The 17,278-nt window shown below is 52.4% G+C and overlaps 5 protein-coding genes across 5 annotated transcripts; 2 read left to right on the forward strand and 3 right to left on the reverse strand.

Moving 5' to 3' along the window:
- Window positions 1–1,046: 1,046 nt before the first annotated feature.
- Window positions 1,047–2,018, forward strand: A1O3_07918 (krueppel-like factor 1/2/4; the record flags this gene model as incomplete). The annotated part of the gene is made up of 1 exon (XM_007738023.1): window positions 1,047–2,018. The coding sequence occupies one exon, from the start codon at window positions 1,047–1,049 to the stop codon at window positions 2,016–2,018; it is 972 nt and encodes a 323-aa protein (XP_007736213.1).
- Window positions 2,019–5,815: 3,797 nt separating this feature from the next.
- On the reverse strand, window positions 5,816–6,801 carry A1O3_07919 (uncharacterized protein; the record flags this gene model as incomplete). Its single annotated transcript, XM_007738024.1, has 2 exons — window positions 5,816–6,621; window positions 6,678–6,801. The coding sequence occupies 2 exons, from the start codon at window positions 6,799–6,801 to the stop codon at window positions 5,816–5,818; spliced, it is 930 nt and encodes a 309-aa protein (XP_007736214.1).
- Window positions 6,802–7,613: 812 nt separating this feature from the next.
- On the forward strand, window positions 7,614–8,644 carry A1O3_07920 (C-5 sterol desaturase; the record flags this gene model as incomplete). Its single annotated transcript, XM_007738025.1, has 2 exons — window positions 7,614–7,897; window positions 7,954–8,644. 2 exons carry the CDS (start codon window positions 7,614–7,616, stop codon window positions 8,642–8,644), a joined length of 975 nt encoding a protein of 324 aa, XP_007736215.1.
- A 1,334-nt stretch (window positions 8,645–9,978) lies between these two features.
- On the reverse strand, window positions 9,979–11,478 carry A1O3_07921 (CMGC/GSK protein kinase; the record flags this gene model as incomplete). The annotated part of the gene is made up of 6 exons (XM_007738026.1): window positions 9,979–10,112; window positions 10,169–10,567; window positions 10,620–10,968; window positions 11,032–11,115; window positions 11,178–11,350; window positions 11,430–11,478. 6 exons carry the CDS (start codon window positions 11,476–11,478, stop codon window positions 9,979–9,981), a joined length of 1,188 nt encoding a protein of 395 aa, XP_007736216.1.
- Window positions 11,479–15,701: 4,223 nt separating this feature from the next.
- A1O3_07922 (mitochondrial import receptor subunit TOM40) lies at window positions 15,702–16,889 on the reverse strand (the record flags this gene model as incomplete). Its single annotated transcript, XM_007738027.1, has 3 exons — window positions 15,702–15,809; window positions 15,866–16,513; window positions 16,566–16,889. The coding sequence occupies 3 exons, from the start codon at window positions 16,887–16,889 to the stop codon at window positions 15,702–15,704; spliced, it is 1,080 nt and encodes a 359-aa protein (XP_007736217.1).
- Window positions 16,890–17,278: the final 389 nt, after the last annotated feature.

Here is a 17,278-nt window from a genome sequence, read left to right on the forward strand (position 1 = left end):
GCACGCTCGAGTCTCCAGTCTCCCAAATAACTCTCGTTGAAATCTCTGGATTTGCTACCAGAAATCATGCGATCGCTGGCGCTATCCGCCAATCCCTGGTCCACCACGTCGCTGTCCGGGCTGTTTGGTGGGCTGCTGCTCGGCTCTCCGCTCTGACAGCCCTCCCCCTTGCACCCTCCTTCATGCACCTCTCATGCCTTCCCGACATGATCTGACTGGCCTCGAGCCTTACCAGCTCGAGGACACAGCCAGTGAGACGCGCGCCATCCAGAAAAATTTTTCATCTTGTCACACGGCGTCTCCTAACCGGGTAAGCACAGGCGTATTGAGGCCTTGTGGCGCCTGTGCTCCTGCACATCCCTTCAGGCAAGGCTGCATCTCTTGCTTCATGCTTTAGCCCTGACGACACAGGGCACTCGCTTCTCGATGGGGTCTGCAATCTCTTCAACCTGCATTGGAATCAATCCATGGCACTATGATGGTCCAGTTAGCTTATCCCGTTCTGTCAAGCCCACGCCTACTGACTGCGGTATCGACTCTCGAGACAACCATGAACCGCAGAGGTATAAACCCGAGTCTGTTCTCATCGTCTTGATTGATCTTGTCCACCCATCACCAGCCCAGTCCAGCGTGTTGCTTCCTGCTCTGTGACCTTTGACCCTTTCTGATATCTGCGTCGACGGGGTATCCAACCGTCTCGTCCACCGATCTTCGCTCCTCGCCCGATCAGCCACCCCACGCTCTGTTGTGCCCAGATTATATCCAATCCGCAAACCCTCCTCGTTCTCCCCACGGCCATGTTTCAGACTGCCATGTAGATATCCGTCTCTGGTTTGGAGTGTCTTATCACTACCTGGCTCCGTGGACAGACCAGCGCCTACTCTTGCCCACATACCATCCACGCATTACCCCCCAAAACACAGACGCCCGACGGAGTGAGGATGGCCTTCAACCCTACCGCGAACCAGATTGAGTGGCACATGCATCAGTTGCGACAGTGGATGGTGCCAACGTCTGTACCTTCACCATCCAAATCCAACTCGACCATGACCAGCCAATCCTTCCCGCCGAATTTCTATCTTCAGCCCGTCCCAGTCGATGATGTGTACGAATATGATGCGCTCAGCGCCTTCGAACCGGCACCTGCCACTCTCCAGCGTGCGCATACCTTCGCGAACATGTCCGAGTTTGGTTTCACCTCCTTAGAGTTCTTCAATGGCCAGGATCCCTTGACTCCGGCGAGTTGGGCTGGTGAAGAGAAGGGCAACTTTGATGACGGCCTGTCCACCTATTCAGAAGCCCCCTCGAGTTATTTCTCTTTTGATCTCTCAGAACGGCCGAACCTTGACTCCATGGTTTCGTCTAGCCGGACGACGCCTCCTATCCTGCCACAGCAATCCTCTCCACCAGAGGCGGCCTCGGAGGTCGATTCGCTCATGAAGGCGATACTGCCCGCCCCAACGCTTCCTCAACCTCAGCATCAACTTCAACCCAGCGACTCCAGTGGGAAACCCAAGAGGCACCTTTGCCCTCATCCCGATTGCGGAAAGTTCTTTTCTCAACAAACCCATTTGAAGATCCATCTCCGTTCCCATACCGGGGAAAAGCCCTACACGTGTTCTGTCCCGACATGTCGGCAATCCTTCTCTCAATTGGGCAACCTGCGGACTCACGAACGACGGCATATTGGTCAACGACCCAATCGCAAGAGATCTTCGTCTGATCCTGGGGCCCGGGGCCGGAAGTATGAATGCATCTTGGACGGTTGCCGGGGTGTTGAAGAGGGCCATGCCGGCAAGGTCTTTACACAATTGGGAAACCTCAAAGCACACATGAACAAGTTTCATAAAGAAACATTGGCGAGACTCTCCCAACAATTCGCTCAAAATGAAGTGGACGAGGAGGAAGCGGAGTTGAGGAGGTATTTCCAAGACCTCTATAAGCACAGCAACAAGGGAATCAAGGGACGGGGGAAAGGTCGCAAGGTCGAGGTTATCGTTCATCCCGACCAGCCCTGAACCCGTGAACCGTCTTGAGACAGCAGCAACAGGATCAGACTACACAGCACCACCTCACTGCTTCACTCGAGCTCTAAATATCCAGGATCCGGTCATTTCGGCACGGTTGTCATCCCAAGCTACTGAAGATGAATGTCAGCTGTTCATATTTCGACTGCCTGCGCGCCTGAGGGATTGTTCCGCGAAATCGAGAACGAGCCACAAAATTCCCAAGGGTCATTTTAAAATTGACCCAAATGACTGTCGTTCTCGATGATGAGCTTTCTGAGAAGGAAAACCATTCTGTTTGTTATGAGAAGCAATTGTATGGTGGTTTCTTGTGAGCCGAACATGACTAGGGAGGATCGAGGAAATTTCGAGGCGACAGCGCCATGAGGGAACCTGTACCTGTACGGATACTTGGGCCGTTTCCCTCCCTCTCTCTCCCAAAAAGCGATGATAGCGCCTCTCTGAGGGGTGGCGCATATGTATTATGTGACTATGTTTCACGAACTTCTCCTTCCCTTGCTTTGTTTGGGTGGTTCGTCCACCCTACCAGTATATCGACAGCAGGAACAAAGACCAAAAAAAGGGGCCAGCATACCTTGGGGAAGGAAAAAGTTGATAGTCTGTTTTGGTGCTATTTGTTTGATTTGGGGTTGATTTTGATTTTGATTTTGATTTTGAGCGGCCGTCCGTCGTTACTGAGCGAAGATACCTTTTGCGCGTTTGTGGTTTGGTTTGGTATGGTTGAGGGGGTTCCTTTTGAATCATACAGACAGACTGTCGCTGCCGAGCGAGGATATACTGTACTTGACAATTTGATCTGTTCTGAAAAGCCGAGACTCTGGGCGTGATGCCGGTTGCCATGACTGGTTGCTAAGCGCCTTACTGGGTATGTAGACCTACGCAGAATGAGACTCGACAGTGAAGGAGCTGCATTCCAGGTTGTCGTCTTGTTATTGTCAGTCTAATCCACAGGAGGATCACCACAGGAGATCACTATATGTAATTCCTTCGCCGGGACGAGTTGACATACAGAGCAGAACAGAGGGGAAATGTCTATGTCTATACGAAGAGTCATGTTACTACAGTGTACAGTACATACCCCCTTCCAGAGCACAGCGTACAGAACAGAAGTATGTAGAGGCAGGTGTAGGTGTAGGTGTAGGTAGGTGCAGTGCAGTGGGTATCAGTAGCGTCGAAAGTCAAGTCTAAACTAAAGTCTCAAGCCCACACCACAGCCCCAGTAGTATTGAATAGTTGGGTACGTACTCCATACGTCGTACAGTAGTGGTGTCTGGTGTCTGGTGTCTGATCTCGATGTACCGATACATACGGACCTAACACAGTAATATTTAGTGGAGATGAGGAGCGGTCAGTTTAGTTTAGTTTAATTTGGCCGAGTTGAGTGCCAGGCTGAAGCAGCCGTGTCCACTGTCCACTGTCCCCTGTCTGGCGCTAGAAGAATTCCAGAAGATTGCTCTGTAACACCTTTGGAAGAAAAATGGGAACGGGATCGGTGGGACTTGGTCACTCACTTCTCCATCATAACAGCCGACGCCGACCGACACCGACACCGACACTGACGGAGCCGTAACATATGTAGGTCACCTACCTGCGATAATTAGGTGCCTTAGGTGTCCTAGTGACCTCCTCTGCTCTGGTGTGTGCATATATGAGGCTACTAATAGGAGGTACCTCCCTAGGTAAAAGCCTACCTGACCTATGGCAAGGCAGATTTCCCTAGGTCTCTGGTAGTCAGTCAGTCAGAGTATGGGGACATCGAACTACGTACGTACCTAAGGTACCTACGTACCTCAGAGTGCCAGTATGGATACCGTGCTTCGGAGTACGGAGTAGGTACCTATCAAGTACAGCAAGTACCTAGGTAAGTGGTAAGTACGGATGCAATGCGATGCAATGCATACTATTCTGTACTCCGGACGCGCGCTTCATGCTTCGTAGTGCACTGGCGATTCGTTGTGGGATGGCCAATGCCTAAGGAGCCCACTATCCATCCGTACCGATCGACAGAGTAGCGAGTATGGAGTACAGACTACAGACTACAGTATCCGTACAGACTCCAGAGTAGTTTGCATCCGTCCTTACTCGTACTCACTCTGTAGCATCAGGAACAGGGATGGCTGCAGGGCAGGCCCACCATACGAATGTAATTCCGCCCGAATGCCTCAGGTTACAGTAGTACTGAGTACTATACTATACACAGAGTATCTGTACATATTACTCGCTCCACGGACCTTAGGGCCCTAAGCCTGGCGCCGCCACAGACAAGGGGCACCATGTAGTGCTGGCTGAGGACCCAATGGTGCAGCAAGCCAATGTTCAACTCAGCAAGAATCATCGACATGTCTCGACACGATAGCATCACAAGACAGTCATGCTGCATCTTGGGCTCCTTCTTTCTTCTTTCTTCTTTCTTCTGGCGTTCACCGTCCTTGCCAGATACAATTTGTCCCTTGTGACGTTGCGCTATTTACCGCCAATGATGCATTGCAGAGAAATTGCTTTTTCGTTTCCTCCCACCTGCCCAAGACGTGCATTCTCGCGAATCAAAAGTGTGGTGGCGCAAGGACAATCCCCCGGAACTCGCCTCTCGCGTCGAATGCGTCGTGCCGTTGCAAGCTCCCGTCGTTGCTCTCGGGACGGCTGTTTTAGTTTTGACCACACCACGCACTCTCTTAACCTGGTGTGCGGTGGCCGAATCGGCGTATCTCCTGTCGGAAGATAAATTGCTCAGCACATCACGCTAGGCCCGAGCCCTGAACTTATGCATGCAGGTACCAGAGGGCCAGGATGACGCCAGCTGTCGCACATCAAAGTAGAGACGACCGTCGGATTGAAGCGTTGCACTTCAAGAATGCTGTCTCGTTTAACATCTCTGATGACGATGACGCCGTCCATTCATCTTGCTGACTGCATCTCGTGACCTTCCAGAAAAACAAGGGTGATCAACGGAGTGAGGCTGGAGTAAGGCCACCGGTCCGGAGGTGGCCGTGGAATGGTTTGGATGACACCGTTATCCACACAGCGTTCCAGTCAGTTGATCCTTCTCCTGGCATGGATTAGGCCTAGTGCGCCGGTAATGGGCACAGCAGTTGTCGACCATGAGAAACAATGTTCCACAGGAATAGATGGGGTTCAAACTCGCCCTTGAGGGTTCAAACATGCAGTCGCTTGTCTGCTCTTATAATGTCTTTCTTCTCCGCTTTCCGGGTCAAATCCGTGGCAGTGACAACAAAATCATGTCACATGTTCGATCTGGCAAGGGAAAAAAATACCAAAAAGGCAAAAAACTTATTGAACCAAGCTGACCTCCTAGCAATTTCCCCGTTCTTAGGGTCTTCTAGAAGCAGGTTGGAACCAAGTGAAAACCCCGGTGGGTGCTGTACAACACACCGATCTTGTCTGGCCAACGGTGTTTTACCCCAGGAGGGGAAATCACACGCTCTTCTACCTCGCAAGACCGGGGTTGTACCCAGGATTTCTTTCGGGAGGGCTCGAACTTTTTTGGTTTGCTTAGAGAGAGTGGTTAACAAACCACCGTCCAAACACCTAGACCATCGAGGCCTGGGTTTGTCTCGGTGGATTGTTGGGAGGAATCTCGCGGCAATAATATATGAACCGGTCATTATTCAGCTGCGGTGAAGTGTTGGGTGAAGTGTTGGCCGTGATGCTGTGAATGTGGCCGCCAAGGCTGTGGTGGTGGTGGTGGTGGTGTGTAGTGACCGTGGGTGAGGCAGAAAAGTAGACGAACACAAGGCTGAGCATTGGTGCCACTGCAAGCTACCTACATGTTACTCTAGCGTACCAAACATCCTCGGGAGACTCCAACGAGCATTCTCGTATACTAGAAAGGTCACACATGTGCTCGGGACAACACGGAGGAGATTAGGAAACAGGCCTTTGTAATAGCCCACGATCCCTTCGTTATACCAGATCTGTTTGATCAAGGCGATGATGCCGGGTCTTCGGACGTAGGTGGTTGCAGTTGGGTCGTGTGATTGCAGTCGGGCACGCACCAACTGGTGTGGGTAGGTCAACAACCCTGCAAATATCTTTGACAAGGAGGATGTCATCAGAGTATCCATGTTGCTAAGTTTATCCGTTTTCTGAGACTGTCTTCGCCAGAATTTGAGCTTTTCGTATGCCACAAAGTACAACGCTCCGTGACTAACCCCTACAAGCGAAGGGGTTATCCCATGGAAGAAGCCACGGACACCCTCCGTTCTGTATATTGAGCGTAGGCCCGAGACCAAGCCCTGGTATGCACCCGTTTGTGTGGCCGAGGTGGAAAGCATGCGTGTCTTGACTACCCAAATCGGGTTTGTGAGTACTGCCGATAGGGCACCAGAGAGGGCCGACGCAGACAGGTAATCAACTGATGTAAGTCGCTGATCTTGTTGGTACCCTCGAATTTTGCGAATCACATCTTGAGCTTTGCGATACCACAAGAAGTATAGGCCCCAACCTGCAGAATTGCCCACCAAATTGGGAGTGAGCCCGCGGTATAGGGCTGAAATCCGTGCAGAACCCTCATTGCGCCAAATGTCACGAAGGACGGACCGGGAGGAGTTGAGAAGAGGATGGGCAGAGGTATCGACTGGTACAGGCCATTGTCAGTCCAATTCTCGCCAAAAGTTTGGTCATATAGCCTACCTTGGAGCCTCGTCTTTATCATGTCCAGGGGATGAACAATGATGGTTGCGACCAAACCTGCAGAAAGGCCTGCAATGGTCTCGACAGAGGCAGGTGAGAGGCCATGCCTGGGTTGGGACGTCATGGGCCAGATATCATGGGAGTGAGCTGCGGGACTGAGGGATTGATGCAGCTGGAACCCCCAACATCGAGGTGGTCACCATCTCGGGTCAAGACGAAAGACGAAAGACGGTAGAGCAATCGTCGAGAGACCCATCGTCGAGAGACCCATCCATTATTGTGTGGAAGTTGAAGCAGCGCAGGACAGAGAAGCAGTCATGTGACGTGAACTGAGGCTTCACGTCACATGACAAGGCGGGCCCCAGGGAACCAAGTCATGCAAGGCTGCCGGGAGTTGGGACGAAAGAAAGCATCCCGACAACAGCATGCGAGAGAGACTGGTCTCAGTCGTACTATGTCTAATTAATATTGATTGTCTCATATACGGAATACATGTACAATATACAAAGCTACCTCTGTAAACCAATTGCCGACCTTGCCCTTCCTCCACCGGCTCCCACTCACACCACCGCCCGGCGCCCGCGCTTCGAGCACAGGCGTAGGCTCACGCCGGCAGTGGTCCGAATAATGATTTGGTGGAGTTTTCCTGCCATACTGAAAGCCCGTTATCGGGGCTAAGGGGCTTCGGATCTGCCCTGAGCCATTTCACGCCACTTCTATCCTTAATTAATATTTATTTTAGCTGCCGCGTTTCCCTCCCCTTCCGTCTTGATGAGAAATACAATCCCAACCGCATCGCCGGCTGACTTCGCCCTGCCAGTGCAGCAGATATCCTCCTGCACCTTACCCGGCCTGCGCCAACCTCTGGGAGCTTCCTAAGACCGAACCGTTCAAAATACATTCTAGTTGAGGGCCGACCATCCCTCCGCCTTCACCATGGATATCGTCCTCGAAATCGCCGACACCCTTGTTTTAGACCGCCTCTACGCGACCCTGCTACCTGCAAGCCCATCCTCATACCTCTCATACCAGTTCAGCAATGGAAGCACATCCACGTTTTCGAGTATGCGGGAGGGAGCAACCGCGGCGCCCCAATACACCTACGTCTTTGAACCCGCGTCAAGGTATATCAGTCTCCAGCCTACCGACTGGACCTACAGCAGCGCCTGGCCGCGAGACAACATTTTCAGACAGGCCATCAGTCTATTCTTTATAGTGTGGTGAGCGTCTATGACCTGGAACAGCCGTCCCTTCAAATGCTCATGGATTTTGACAGGATTTTCGGCATCATATTGTATTTTCTCTTCGCCACGCTTTCCTACGTCTTTGTCTTCGATAAGAAAACCTTTGAACACCCGAAATACCTCAAGAACCAGATTCGCTTGGAGATTGCGCAGACTCAGAAGGCCATGCCGGGCATGTCCCTTTTGACCGCCGCGTGTATGCTGGCCGAAGTACGAGGATACTCCAAGCTCTATGACAGCGCCGCCGAGGCGCCTTTTCGATTTTATAACGTCCTCCAATTCCCTCTCTTCGTCCTTTTCACCGACTTCTGCATATACTGGATCCACCGCGGTCTACATTACCCGCCTGTCTACAGAGTCCTTCATAAACCACACCACAAATGGATCATGCCGACTCCCTACGCCTCTCACGCCTTCCATCCAATCGACGGATTTGCGCAATCTATCCCCTACCACCTCTTCCCGTTCCTCTTCCCTTTACAAAAGTTCGCATACATCTTCCTATTCGCCTTCATCAACATGTGGACCATCCTCATCCACGACGGAGAATACTATGCCAAGTCTGCCATTATCAATGGAGCCGCGTGCCACAGTCTTCACCATTATTACTTCCGGTGTAATTACGGACAGTTCACTACCCTCTGGGATCGACTGGGTGGCAGTTATCGCAAACCAAACGATGAGATGTTCGATAAACTGACCAAGCTGTCTAAACTGGAGTGAACGAAGCAGACCAGGACCGGGAATCTGGGGCGATCACCCAGGAGGTTGAGGACGATGGTGGCCGTGCATCTCTCGGCGGAGTGCAAGAAAATCCGGCGATGATGGAAGTAATATGTAATTGACCAGCGATTCTTGGACGAGCTGGCGTAGATTGGCGTTGAATTAGACCTAGACCTAGCACTACCTTGTACAGCATTGGGACCAGTATTCCGAACGTCAATCCACGTGGATATCCAGCGATTTCATTTAGCCGGAGACCAGTCCAGGTATGAGTCGCGTCTTTGTTGCTTCCGGTGTCATCTATACGTCAAAGGCATTCGGGATATCTATGCCTCGGGCATGTCTCCATCGGTAGGGAAAGGAGAGAGAAGGCGTTGCCCTGACGAGGCTAGCTTTTCCGCTCTCGATTTCCCTGCACATATCATATTGCCTGCCTGCCTGCCTGCCTGCCTGGAACAGACGGAGTGTTAATTAATATTCGACGTCGGGGTTGGGATGATGGCTCCCCGCTTGGACTCGACCGGATCCCTCCCGTACGATCTGGGTGGTGACTGTTGAGAGCGATCCTTGAACTACAATTGATCATGATGGGGTACAGGGAGGAAAATCGACGGTTGTGGATATAGCGTGAAATGAGACGTGTGGAAAGTACAGATACATCGTGAGTATGGCCTCCAGTGTCGATCGGGAACTTCTTGGAGCGTTTGCTAAAATGAAACCCTTTCCCTTTCCATTTCATCTCCAAATGGCGCCTGGGTGAAAACGAGCCAGTCTTCTACTCTATGGGCTGGGAGTAATTGTAGGATAAGTTCGCACCCAACAGGGGCCCTCTCGATTTTCTGTGATTGAAATCGTCTAAAAGCGTCGTCCTCCTCGACGTGTACGCAGTAGCAATATACGCACAGCTGTGTGCCATCCGTTGCATATTCTGAGCACAGAACCATCTGCCCAATGTCTCAGCTCCGGTTCAAATTTCCCTCCCTCCCATTCGTAGGGTAGACACGCTGACCCAATAACCAGAGCACACTTTCCCTGCCGGACCAGAAACGGTCGATTTTTGTAAAACATCCAGCTCAACCCCGTTTTTGGAAGGTCACTCACGAGCCTCCAGTCCCATTTGCGACCTGCAAGAAAAAGCCATTGGCTCCCGTTCGGGACAGATACCTTCTCACTCTGAGAGATATCTATCTAGACACATGATGACTGAATGCTAGCTGTAGCAGTCTCCGATGCATGTTGCGTGGACGCCAATGAACCTGCATACAATGATGGGCACATCAATGGACAAAATCCCTCTCGGCGTCACGTCGTAACAGATTTTGGCTGGGCTTGAATCAATCAAGTCGAGCCATCATTTCCTCCTTGGAAAGTGGAGTCAAGTTGTCCAGATCGATACCCTTGGCTGCCAGGAGTGATCGTGCATGGGGTGGGACGAGTTTCGAGTTGAGATGGGGCGCAATCGATAGTTCTGGACGACAAATTAGCCTCATATATGCAAACACCAGAGTAGAGGAGGTCACAAACCATGTCGGGAGAAGTCAAATAGAGGGGGAAGTTCGCGTGGAGGTCCGCCAGCATGACGGGAATCAGGAAGGCGGGTGCTGGGGTCTCTCAATTCGTCAAAGAAGGGGTGGCACATGGCTTCAATGGCGGACAGTCGTTGAGTTGGGGTATATTCCAGGAGAGCAGAAATTAACTCGATCGCGTCGGGCGTTGCCTTCCGAAAAACCTTATTAAACGGATGAGGCTTGATCTGAGGGAATTTGTGCTCCATGTAGTTTGGGTTCATGGTACGAATCTGATCCCTGGTTGGGGTACCAAGGACTTTGATGATCTCCACGAGTTGATCTATGCCTGACTCTCCAGGGAACAAGGGTTGACCCAGCATCAATTCGGCCATAACACAGCCAGTTGACCAGACGTCTATGCGTGTTAGTCCGGAAACTAGATAGGAAGAGACGCCCAAGGTACATACCGATCTTGGTGGTGTAGTTTGTGGCACCAAAAATCAACTCCGGAGCACGATAGTAGCGAGAGCAAATGTAAGAAACATTTGGCTCGTTCTCGACCAAGATCTTTGCACTTCCAAAATCACACAGCTTCAACACTCCCGTGGCTGGGTCAAGCAACAGATTCTGCGGCTTGATGTCCCGGTGACAGATTCCTTGCGAATGGATGTAGGCCAAGGATCGGAACAGCTGGTAGATGTAAAGCTTGACCTCCAAGATGGGCATGGTCGTCTTCATCTTGTTGAAGTAGCGCGAGGCGCGGTAGACTGTCTCTGGGACATATTCGAGGACGAGATTGAGGTACACTTCATCTTTCTATGAACGGGAGGTGGTTAGTTGCGGTATGGCAGAATCTTAGTGAGGGCGAAGGACGCATACCCGTTCACCGTTTGAATAGTAGAATGCCTTCAGCTCTACGATATTCGGATGGCGGACAATGCGCATGATCTGCAACTCACGGTTCTGCATAATGTCAGTGGATGCTTTTGGGATGTCAGTGGGGAGATGAAACCCAGCTCGCTTACCTTGAATCGTTTGTCTTGAAGGACTCGCTTGATCGCCGCATCCTCTCCGCTGGGCGACAGCTTTGTCTGGAAGACTACGCCAAACGAACCATTGCCAACTATCTTGCACTGGGTATATTGCATCTCTCTTGTCTCGCCCGTGAGGCCGTCCTGCACCTTTTCTCGTACCACCTCTGGGAACAGTTGTCAGCGCACGTGCCCCCAAAACACCACCAGGCGTGTCGTATCACAAAAGGAGAAAAGGAAACCTACCACCCATGCGCAAGCCGGAGAAAGCTCCTCCAGGCCTGTTTTGCGACATTGTCGAGTGCTAGGGGAGTGTGGGATCCACCTTGGCGACGGAGTGGTTGGGTAGACAGGCGGCAATTCTGAACAAAGGAGCGACGCGAGGAGGTGAAGGAGCGTTGGCAGACGAGGCGAAACAGACGGGTACCGAAATCTCGAAACCGGGGACGGCAAGGCTTTGCGGCGACCGCGGGAGGATTGGCGATGTCGAGACTCGAGGGAAAGAGACGGTCGAGGGTCAAGAGGGTGGAGGAGCAGGTGAGGGTTGGCGGAAGAAGCGCTAATTTCCCCACTTTGCGTAGGTGAGGCTTTCAGAAATGAGGTGTGGGAACCTGCGCAGCGATGATGAAACCGGGGAGACGAGGGTTGTTGACAGCAGGCGGAGAGGCAGAGCGTACAGCCCGGGTGCGTAGGGTGGCAAAGAGAACGAGGAGTGGTAGATGGTGAGAGTAAGGATGAGGATGAAAGAGTTCTGAGGTAGAAGAAGTAGGTCTATGACGGTAAGTCGACTCAGGGTGGAAGAAGCAGGGACGAGGATGAAGGCGAAGTGACTTGGACAGTGGCTATTCCTCGCTTGACGAACAATAACATGAACACCACCTGTTCTGTTGGCCTCGCAGAAGAATGTTGAAGGGGGAAGGGAAAGTGCAGCGCAGCGCAGTTGGAGGATCTTTAAAAGAAGTAGTAATGTCTAAAGGAACGGGCTCTGGGGCACTGCACCTGGGCAGGGCCACTGTACAGCACTCTATGCTCACAAGAGCAGTAGCTACGGTAGGGTACTGTAGGCCAGGTAGGGTTTATTGTTTTGGGCATATGGCCCTGTTAGCGCAGGACAGTGCAGCGCAGGCACAGGCGCAGCCAGCTGCAAGATGCAGCTCAGGGCTCCTTAGGCGGGTCTTGACGGCGAAAAATTCACAACTGTGCCCTGGACTGCGAACACCAGGAATCATGCCCACGGCTGACTATTCTGTAGGTACGGAGTACTGGCTCCTGCTATTGAGCCCGAGAGATCTCAACAAATCCGGACAAACATGAGATTGACTTGTTTACAGACCCGGCCTCGGAGTGGTGTCGCACAGAGCAATCGAGTTGAAGATCCTCATGCTCAACAGGCTCCCTAATTCCTCTCGAGACATCAGCATCTCTGACCACTCTCACGCACCATTCGTCCGCCAATAATGCGAGGAGTTCAATCTAGGGACAGGTTGAAAGGGCCAGTAACAGAAGGATGTGACAAACTCATTCGAGCGACGACTCTAGTAGCATGAGAGGTGGAAAACAGGCGAGTAGGGGAGCACACCAGCAGACCTGCAGAAAAAGGCGAGGCGAGGCAAGGCACTGGAGGTCCGAGGAGCAACGCAGGTCAGATGATGCCCCCTCAAAGCCCGCACTGGTGCATGATGTCCCCATCATCACTAAGAAAAAACCACACCTTGACCCAGGAAATCCATTCATCGCTCACGAATGGCTTTAGGCTCGCCTGCTGAGAGGGTCAGGTCCACACTGACTCCCGACCTCCCGTCGACAAGCCCCCCCTCCAGGGCCTGGCAGCGTCTTGACCAGACAGATCTCACCCATTTCCGAGAGAAGAGGGACCTAAAGACTCTGTGGCATCGCTCTTTGACTGGATCGTCTGCTAAGTGCGAATAGCGCTCTGGACAAGAAGTCTCCCTCCACGTGCTCCTCCAGTTCTCCTATGGCCACAACCAATTGAAATCCCAGCGCCCGTGCCTTGACACGAATGAACATCTTTTTCGCGGCGCCCCTGCCCTTGTTGCCAGCCGCTCGAAGCTCGAATGTGCAACAATTACCGAACGGCTCTGTGAGTTAGAGCAGAGGATGGCCAGAGCCATCGCTTATGCTGCCAAAATCGGAGATGCAGCCTGACAGCTTGCAAAAACACCTTTGGAGGTTAGTAGAGGGCGGGCGCCTGGGGAATCTCAGTCCAAGCCCACAGGCATGGCACGGGCAGCATAACATAAAATAGAGCATGCGACTGTATGGGCCCGGCGGGTCGCTTCGACGAACAGTGGCCATACAGACATGATGGTTGCCAGACTACAGGGATGCCCTCAACGTCATCCGGCGCCCGCTAAAAAGCCTTTCGGAAGCTGAGTTTCGACAGATCAAGCCTCCCAACAGCCACTGTCGAGGCCAGGTGAAAAATAGTCTGGCTGGACTTCTCCATCATGCTCCATACTCTGACCGAAACTCAAAATACTCGTTAAGTGGCGGGCACGAGTAATCGTTGTTGAAAGGTGGATAAAATAGGCCAGCAACGAGGATGCTCACAATTCTCGAACCCTCCACCGAACGGCGCGAGAGTCGCACGATCAACTCGGTCAATTGGCAAAGTTGAGGTGCAAGAATATCATTGCCCAGATCTAGCCTCCGCCACTGTAAGGCTTTCAGCATGTTACAGATTATCGACGCTCCGATAACGTTCGGGAGGATGCGTAACATCCTAGACGGTGGACGCGCACTACCAATTGATACACGAGACAGCAATTTGCGGCTGCATGCCAGAGAGTCAGAGACAGTTGTCGGGCTGACCAGTGCCAGCGACGGAAGTCATCCATCCACTCGCACGCACAGCCGCTCGCCCCTTGGCCATCCCTGTTTTAATTGCAAGGCGGGAGGCGTCGTGTCGCACAGGTGATCCATCCTTGTCGATCTCTTGATCCATCCATGGCTATTCTTGTTGACAATTTAGCTGAATCAACACATCAATAAGGAAAATGTACCTAAACGGTGTGGCCGATGAACATGATAGGGTTTAAGGCCCCTTAGGTACACACAGGGACGCAGTCAAACGTGCAGAATTGCAGCAGCTCTATCGCCTGTTCAATGCAGGTCTCCTGGCTCTGTGCGTCATGGCAGGCATGCAATCCACGGAGTTTACTTTGGGCGTAAAAGATGATGCATGCGGTGCGACTCGCACGGGGTTTAGGCAGTCTAGTGCTCGCCTCACCTTACAAACCTACAGCTCCGGTGCGTTGACTTTTCGTCCCAATGACATCGCTTCGCGCACAGCCCGGTCCACACCCATTCCAACAAGTCACTCGGACCGCGAGGTCCGGCTGGTTGTGAGGCTTGTATGGACCACCAAACCCTCGTTTTGTTGACGAGGCTGTCGAATCTCAACCCTCGTTGAACGATCTCCCGGAGTTGATCAAAGATTTCGAGATTTCAACCCATTAAGTCAGCTGTTCTTTCCCCCAAACCAACCGCCCCTTTTCCCCCTGGACGCATCTCTCTTAGCCTCAGGAGTCCCTCGTCCACACTAACCAGCTGCAGAAAGAGTTGAGCAGAAGAGGCGTCGATCAGAGGAGCAGCTGACTGGAAGACAGCTATGCCTTGCTCATGCAGAAGCACCAATCTGGTCAGTGACCTGGCAAACTCTGGCCTGTTCATGCATGCATCGCATCCCTGCCCGGTCGACTGTATCCGACACAGGATCATGCCTGGCGCCCTGCTGTGCGGCCCGTCCAAGAGCCAATCCAATTGCGGTCGCTGCCATAGCGCACTATTAAGGCAGTGTCAGCTGTAGGCGAAAAATCGCTCAACAGCGCGTCTCCTTTCTCTACCAAATTGACAGGGTACGAGTCGTGAGAGGCTGGTTGGTGAGCTCTGAAGGGCGCCATTGCTTAGACTTAGAAGGTGGCTGCTCTGCATCAAGAATCCACAATTTACCGGCAGAAACTGGACGTGGCGAAGGAGGCTGGGTGCACGCTCAGATTGACGAGGCAAGAATAGGACCAGCTTTACACATCCAAAGGGGTCCAACTGAGTTGTTGGTACAAGCCTTCTATTATGCAGTATGTCAGATTCCGTGGCTGAATCCATCCGTCGCGGCTTTTGAATCTCGCGCCACCAGATTCCGTCATGATCCCATGTACAGAAAAGAGGCCAGGCATCCTTCTCAACAATAATAGTGCCCAGTTCGATCATCCTTTTTTGCTCCCCTGAGGTATGCCAAAGACGTCACAATCAGAAAGTCAGAACGCCTTCACTAAGCAAACGGGATTGGATGGCTTCCGCTCGCCAGAACAACCGATCGTGACTCTTTTCCCAACGGAACTTGCGGTCCGGCGGGCTTGCTCAGGAGTGAAGAGGGTAGTAAAACAAATATTTGAAGAACGTGGCTGAGGTAGATGCTTCTGGAGCAGCCGCTACCAGAGATCTCATCTGGCCACTTACGCTGAGCAGTACAAGCATCAACAGAGCGGGCAAGACAGCTTAGATAGGCGGAGGGAGCTGGTTCTGGGTATCAGCCCGCTCGGCAATCTCTTGCAGCTCTTCTGGCGCGCCCTCGAGGGAGACTGCGAGGCCGAGCTTGTGGGTGTTCTATAGCACAAGTCAGTAAGCATGCTCAGGAGACCTCTCTTCAATCCACCACTCACCTTCCACTGGTCTATCTCGGCGGCGAAGGTCAATGTTACAGGTGGTGCAACTCGCTTTTCGAGTACGACACCAAATTTACCCGCACTATCGACCTGCGCCCGGTAGACGGATGCGGCGAAGTTGTATTTGACGCCGACCGTGGTGGTCCCTTCACGACGGATGCCTCCAAACATACCAGCACCCATGGCTGGAGCGAATTGCAGTTGGCAGTCAACACCGGCTTCCACCTTGTCGCTTAACTTTCGCCAGTATGACGCTCCCAGTGATCCTTGCGCAAGGTATTGAGCGCTGGCGATCCAGTCTGTTCCCTTGTATCTGGCACAGTAGGACAGGGCAGTCTCCGGCTTGGTGTTGAGCCCCGCTCTTTGCCACACGCCCTCGAGGCCGAGCGCGATTCTAGGTGTTACCGATTGCAGATAGCTCCCAATGACGATGCCAGTTAAACCGCCCTCAAGGATTGAAGGGCTGATGGCCTTGAGAGAGGCTGAGAAATCTTCACCAGTATATTCATTTTCGATCTGCACCATTGCCTGCGCCTGTCGTGCATCGATTGAGGTTTGCGTTTTGGTCACAAATCGGGGGGTCCATCTCAGATTTCCCCATGCCGTCAGAGACTTGTCGCTGGAGTAGGCGGCTTGCATGAAGACCTGCGTCGTACATTAGCCAACGACCTCAATTGACGAGGCAGACGGAAGGTACATTTGAAGTGCCATACAACGCCATCAACTGCCAGGGCGGCAGAGCCTGCGATCCCATTGCCAATCCATGCTGTAGCCGAAACAAAGGAGAGATGCTGAAGACTTTCTGGAGGTCGCAACGCAGACCGGAGAACATGAAATTAGATAGGAGGACATCTTTCTGTACTTCGCGGGCGATGTTGTCCACAGTTCCGGGGTTCTCGAGCCCTAGAAGTTTCCTTCTCTCCTGCAGGGTCGAGTAAGTGTCTGAGAGGGCCGCAGAGATGGCATTGTCGGTCAGGAGAGCCAACGGAGATGACGATGATTTCTCCTCGACCAGCGCCATGACTTCAGGGCTTGACTCGATTTGGATGAGTTGAGCACCGCCTGTCAGTTCAACCGTTACCTCCTGACGTGCAAGGTGTTGGCAATGAGGTATAGGAGGCAAGGGGAGAAAGGATGAAGAGCTGGCGATGCTCTCGTGTACTGCCTAGATAGTATTGGAGATTGCTGGCTAGTAAGGTCATTCAAGAGCTCGACTTTTTGCTGCGCGCGGGAAATCTGAGAACAGAGGCCTGCCAAGTAACTCCCTTTGGCCAACGAGCCAATGATGAAAAAGAACAGTGGCTGACGCGGAGATCCGTCCGATATGACGGCCGAAGGCGTTGGTCCAGGGATAATTATTTTGTCAGACAGGCCCTCACTTCCCCCGGTCTTTTATCGTACTTGGACGAG

Source organism: Capronia epimyces, assembly GCF_000585565.1.
Source record: "Capronia epimyces CBS 606.96 chromosome Unknown aczIQ-supercont1.7, whole genome shotgun sequence".
Classification (NCBI taxonomy): Eukaryota; Fungi; Ascomycota; class Eurotiomycetes; order Chaetothyriales; family Herpotrichiellaceae; genus Capronia; species Capronia epimyces.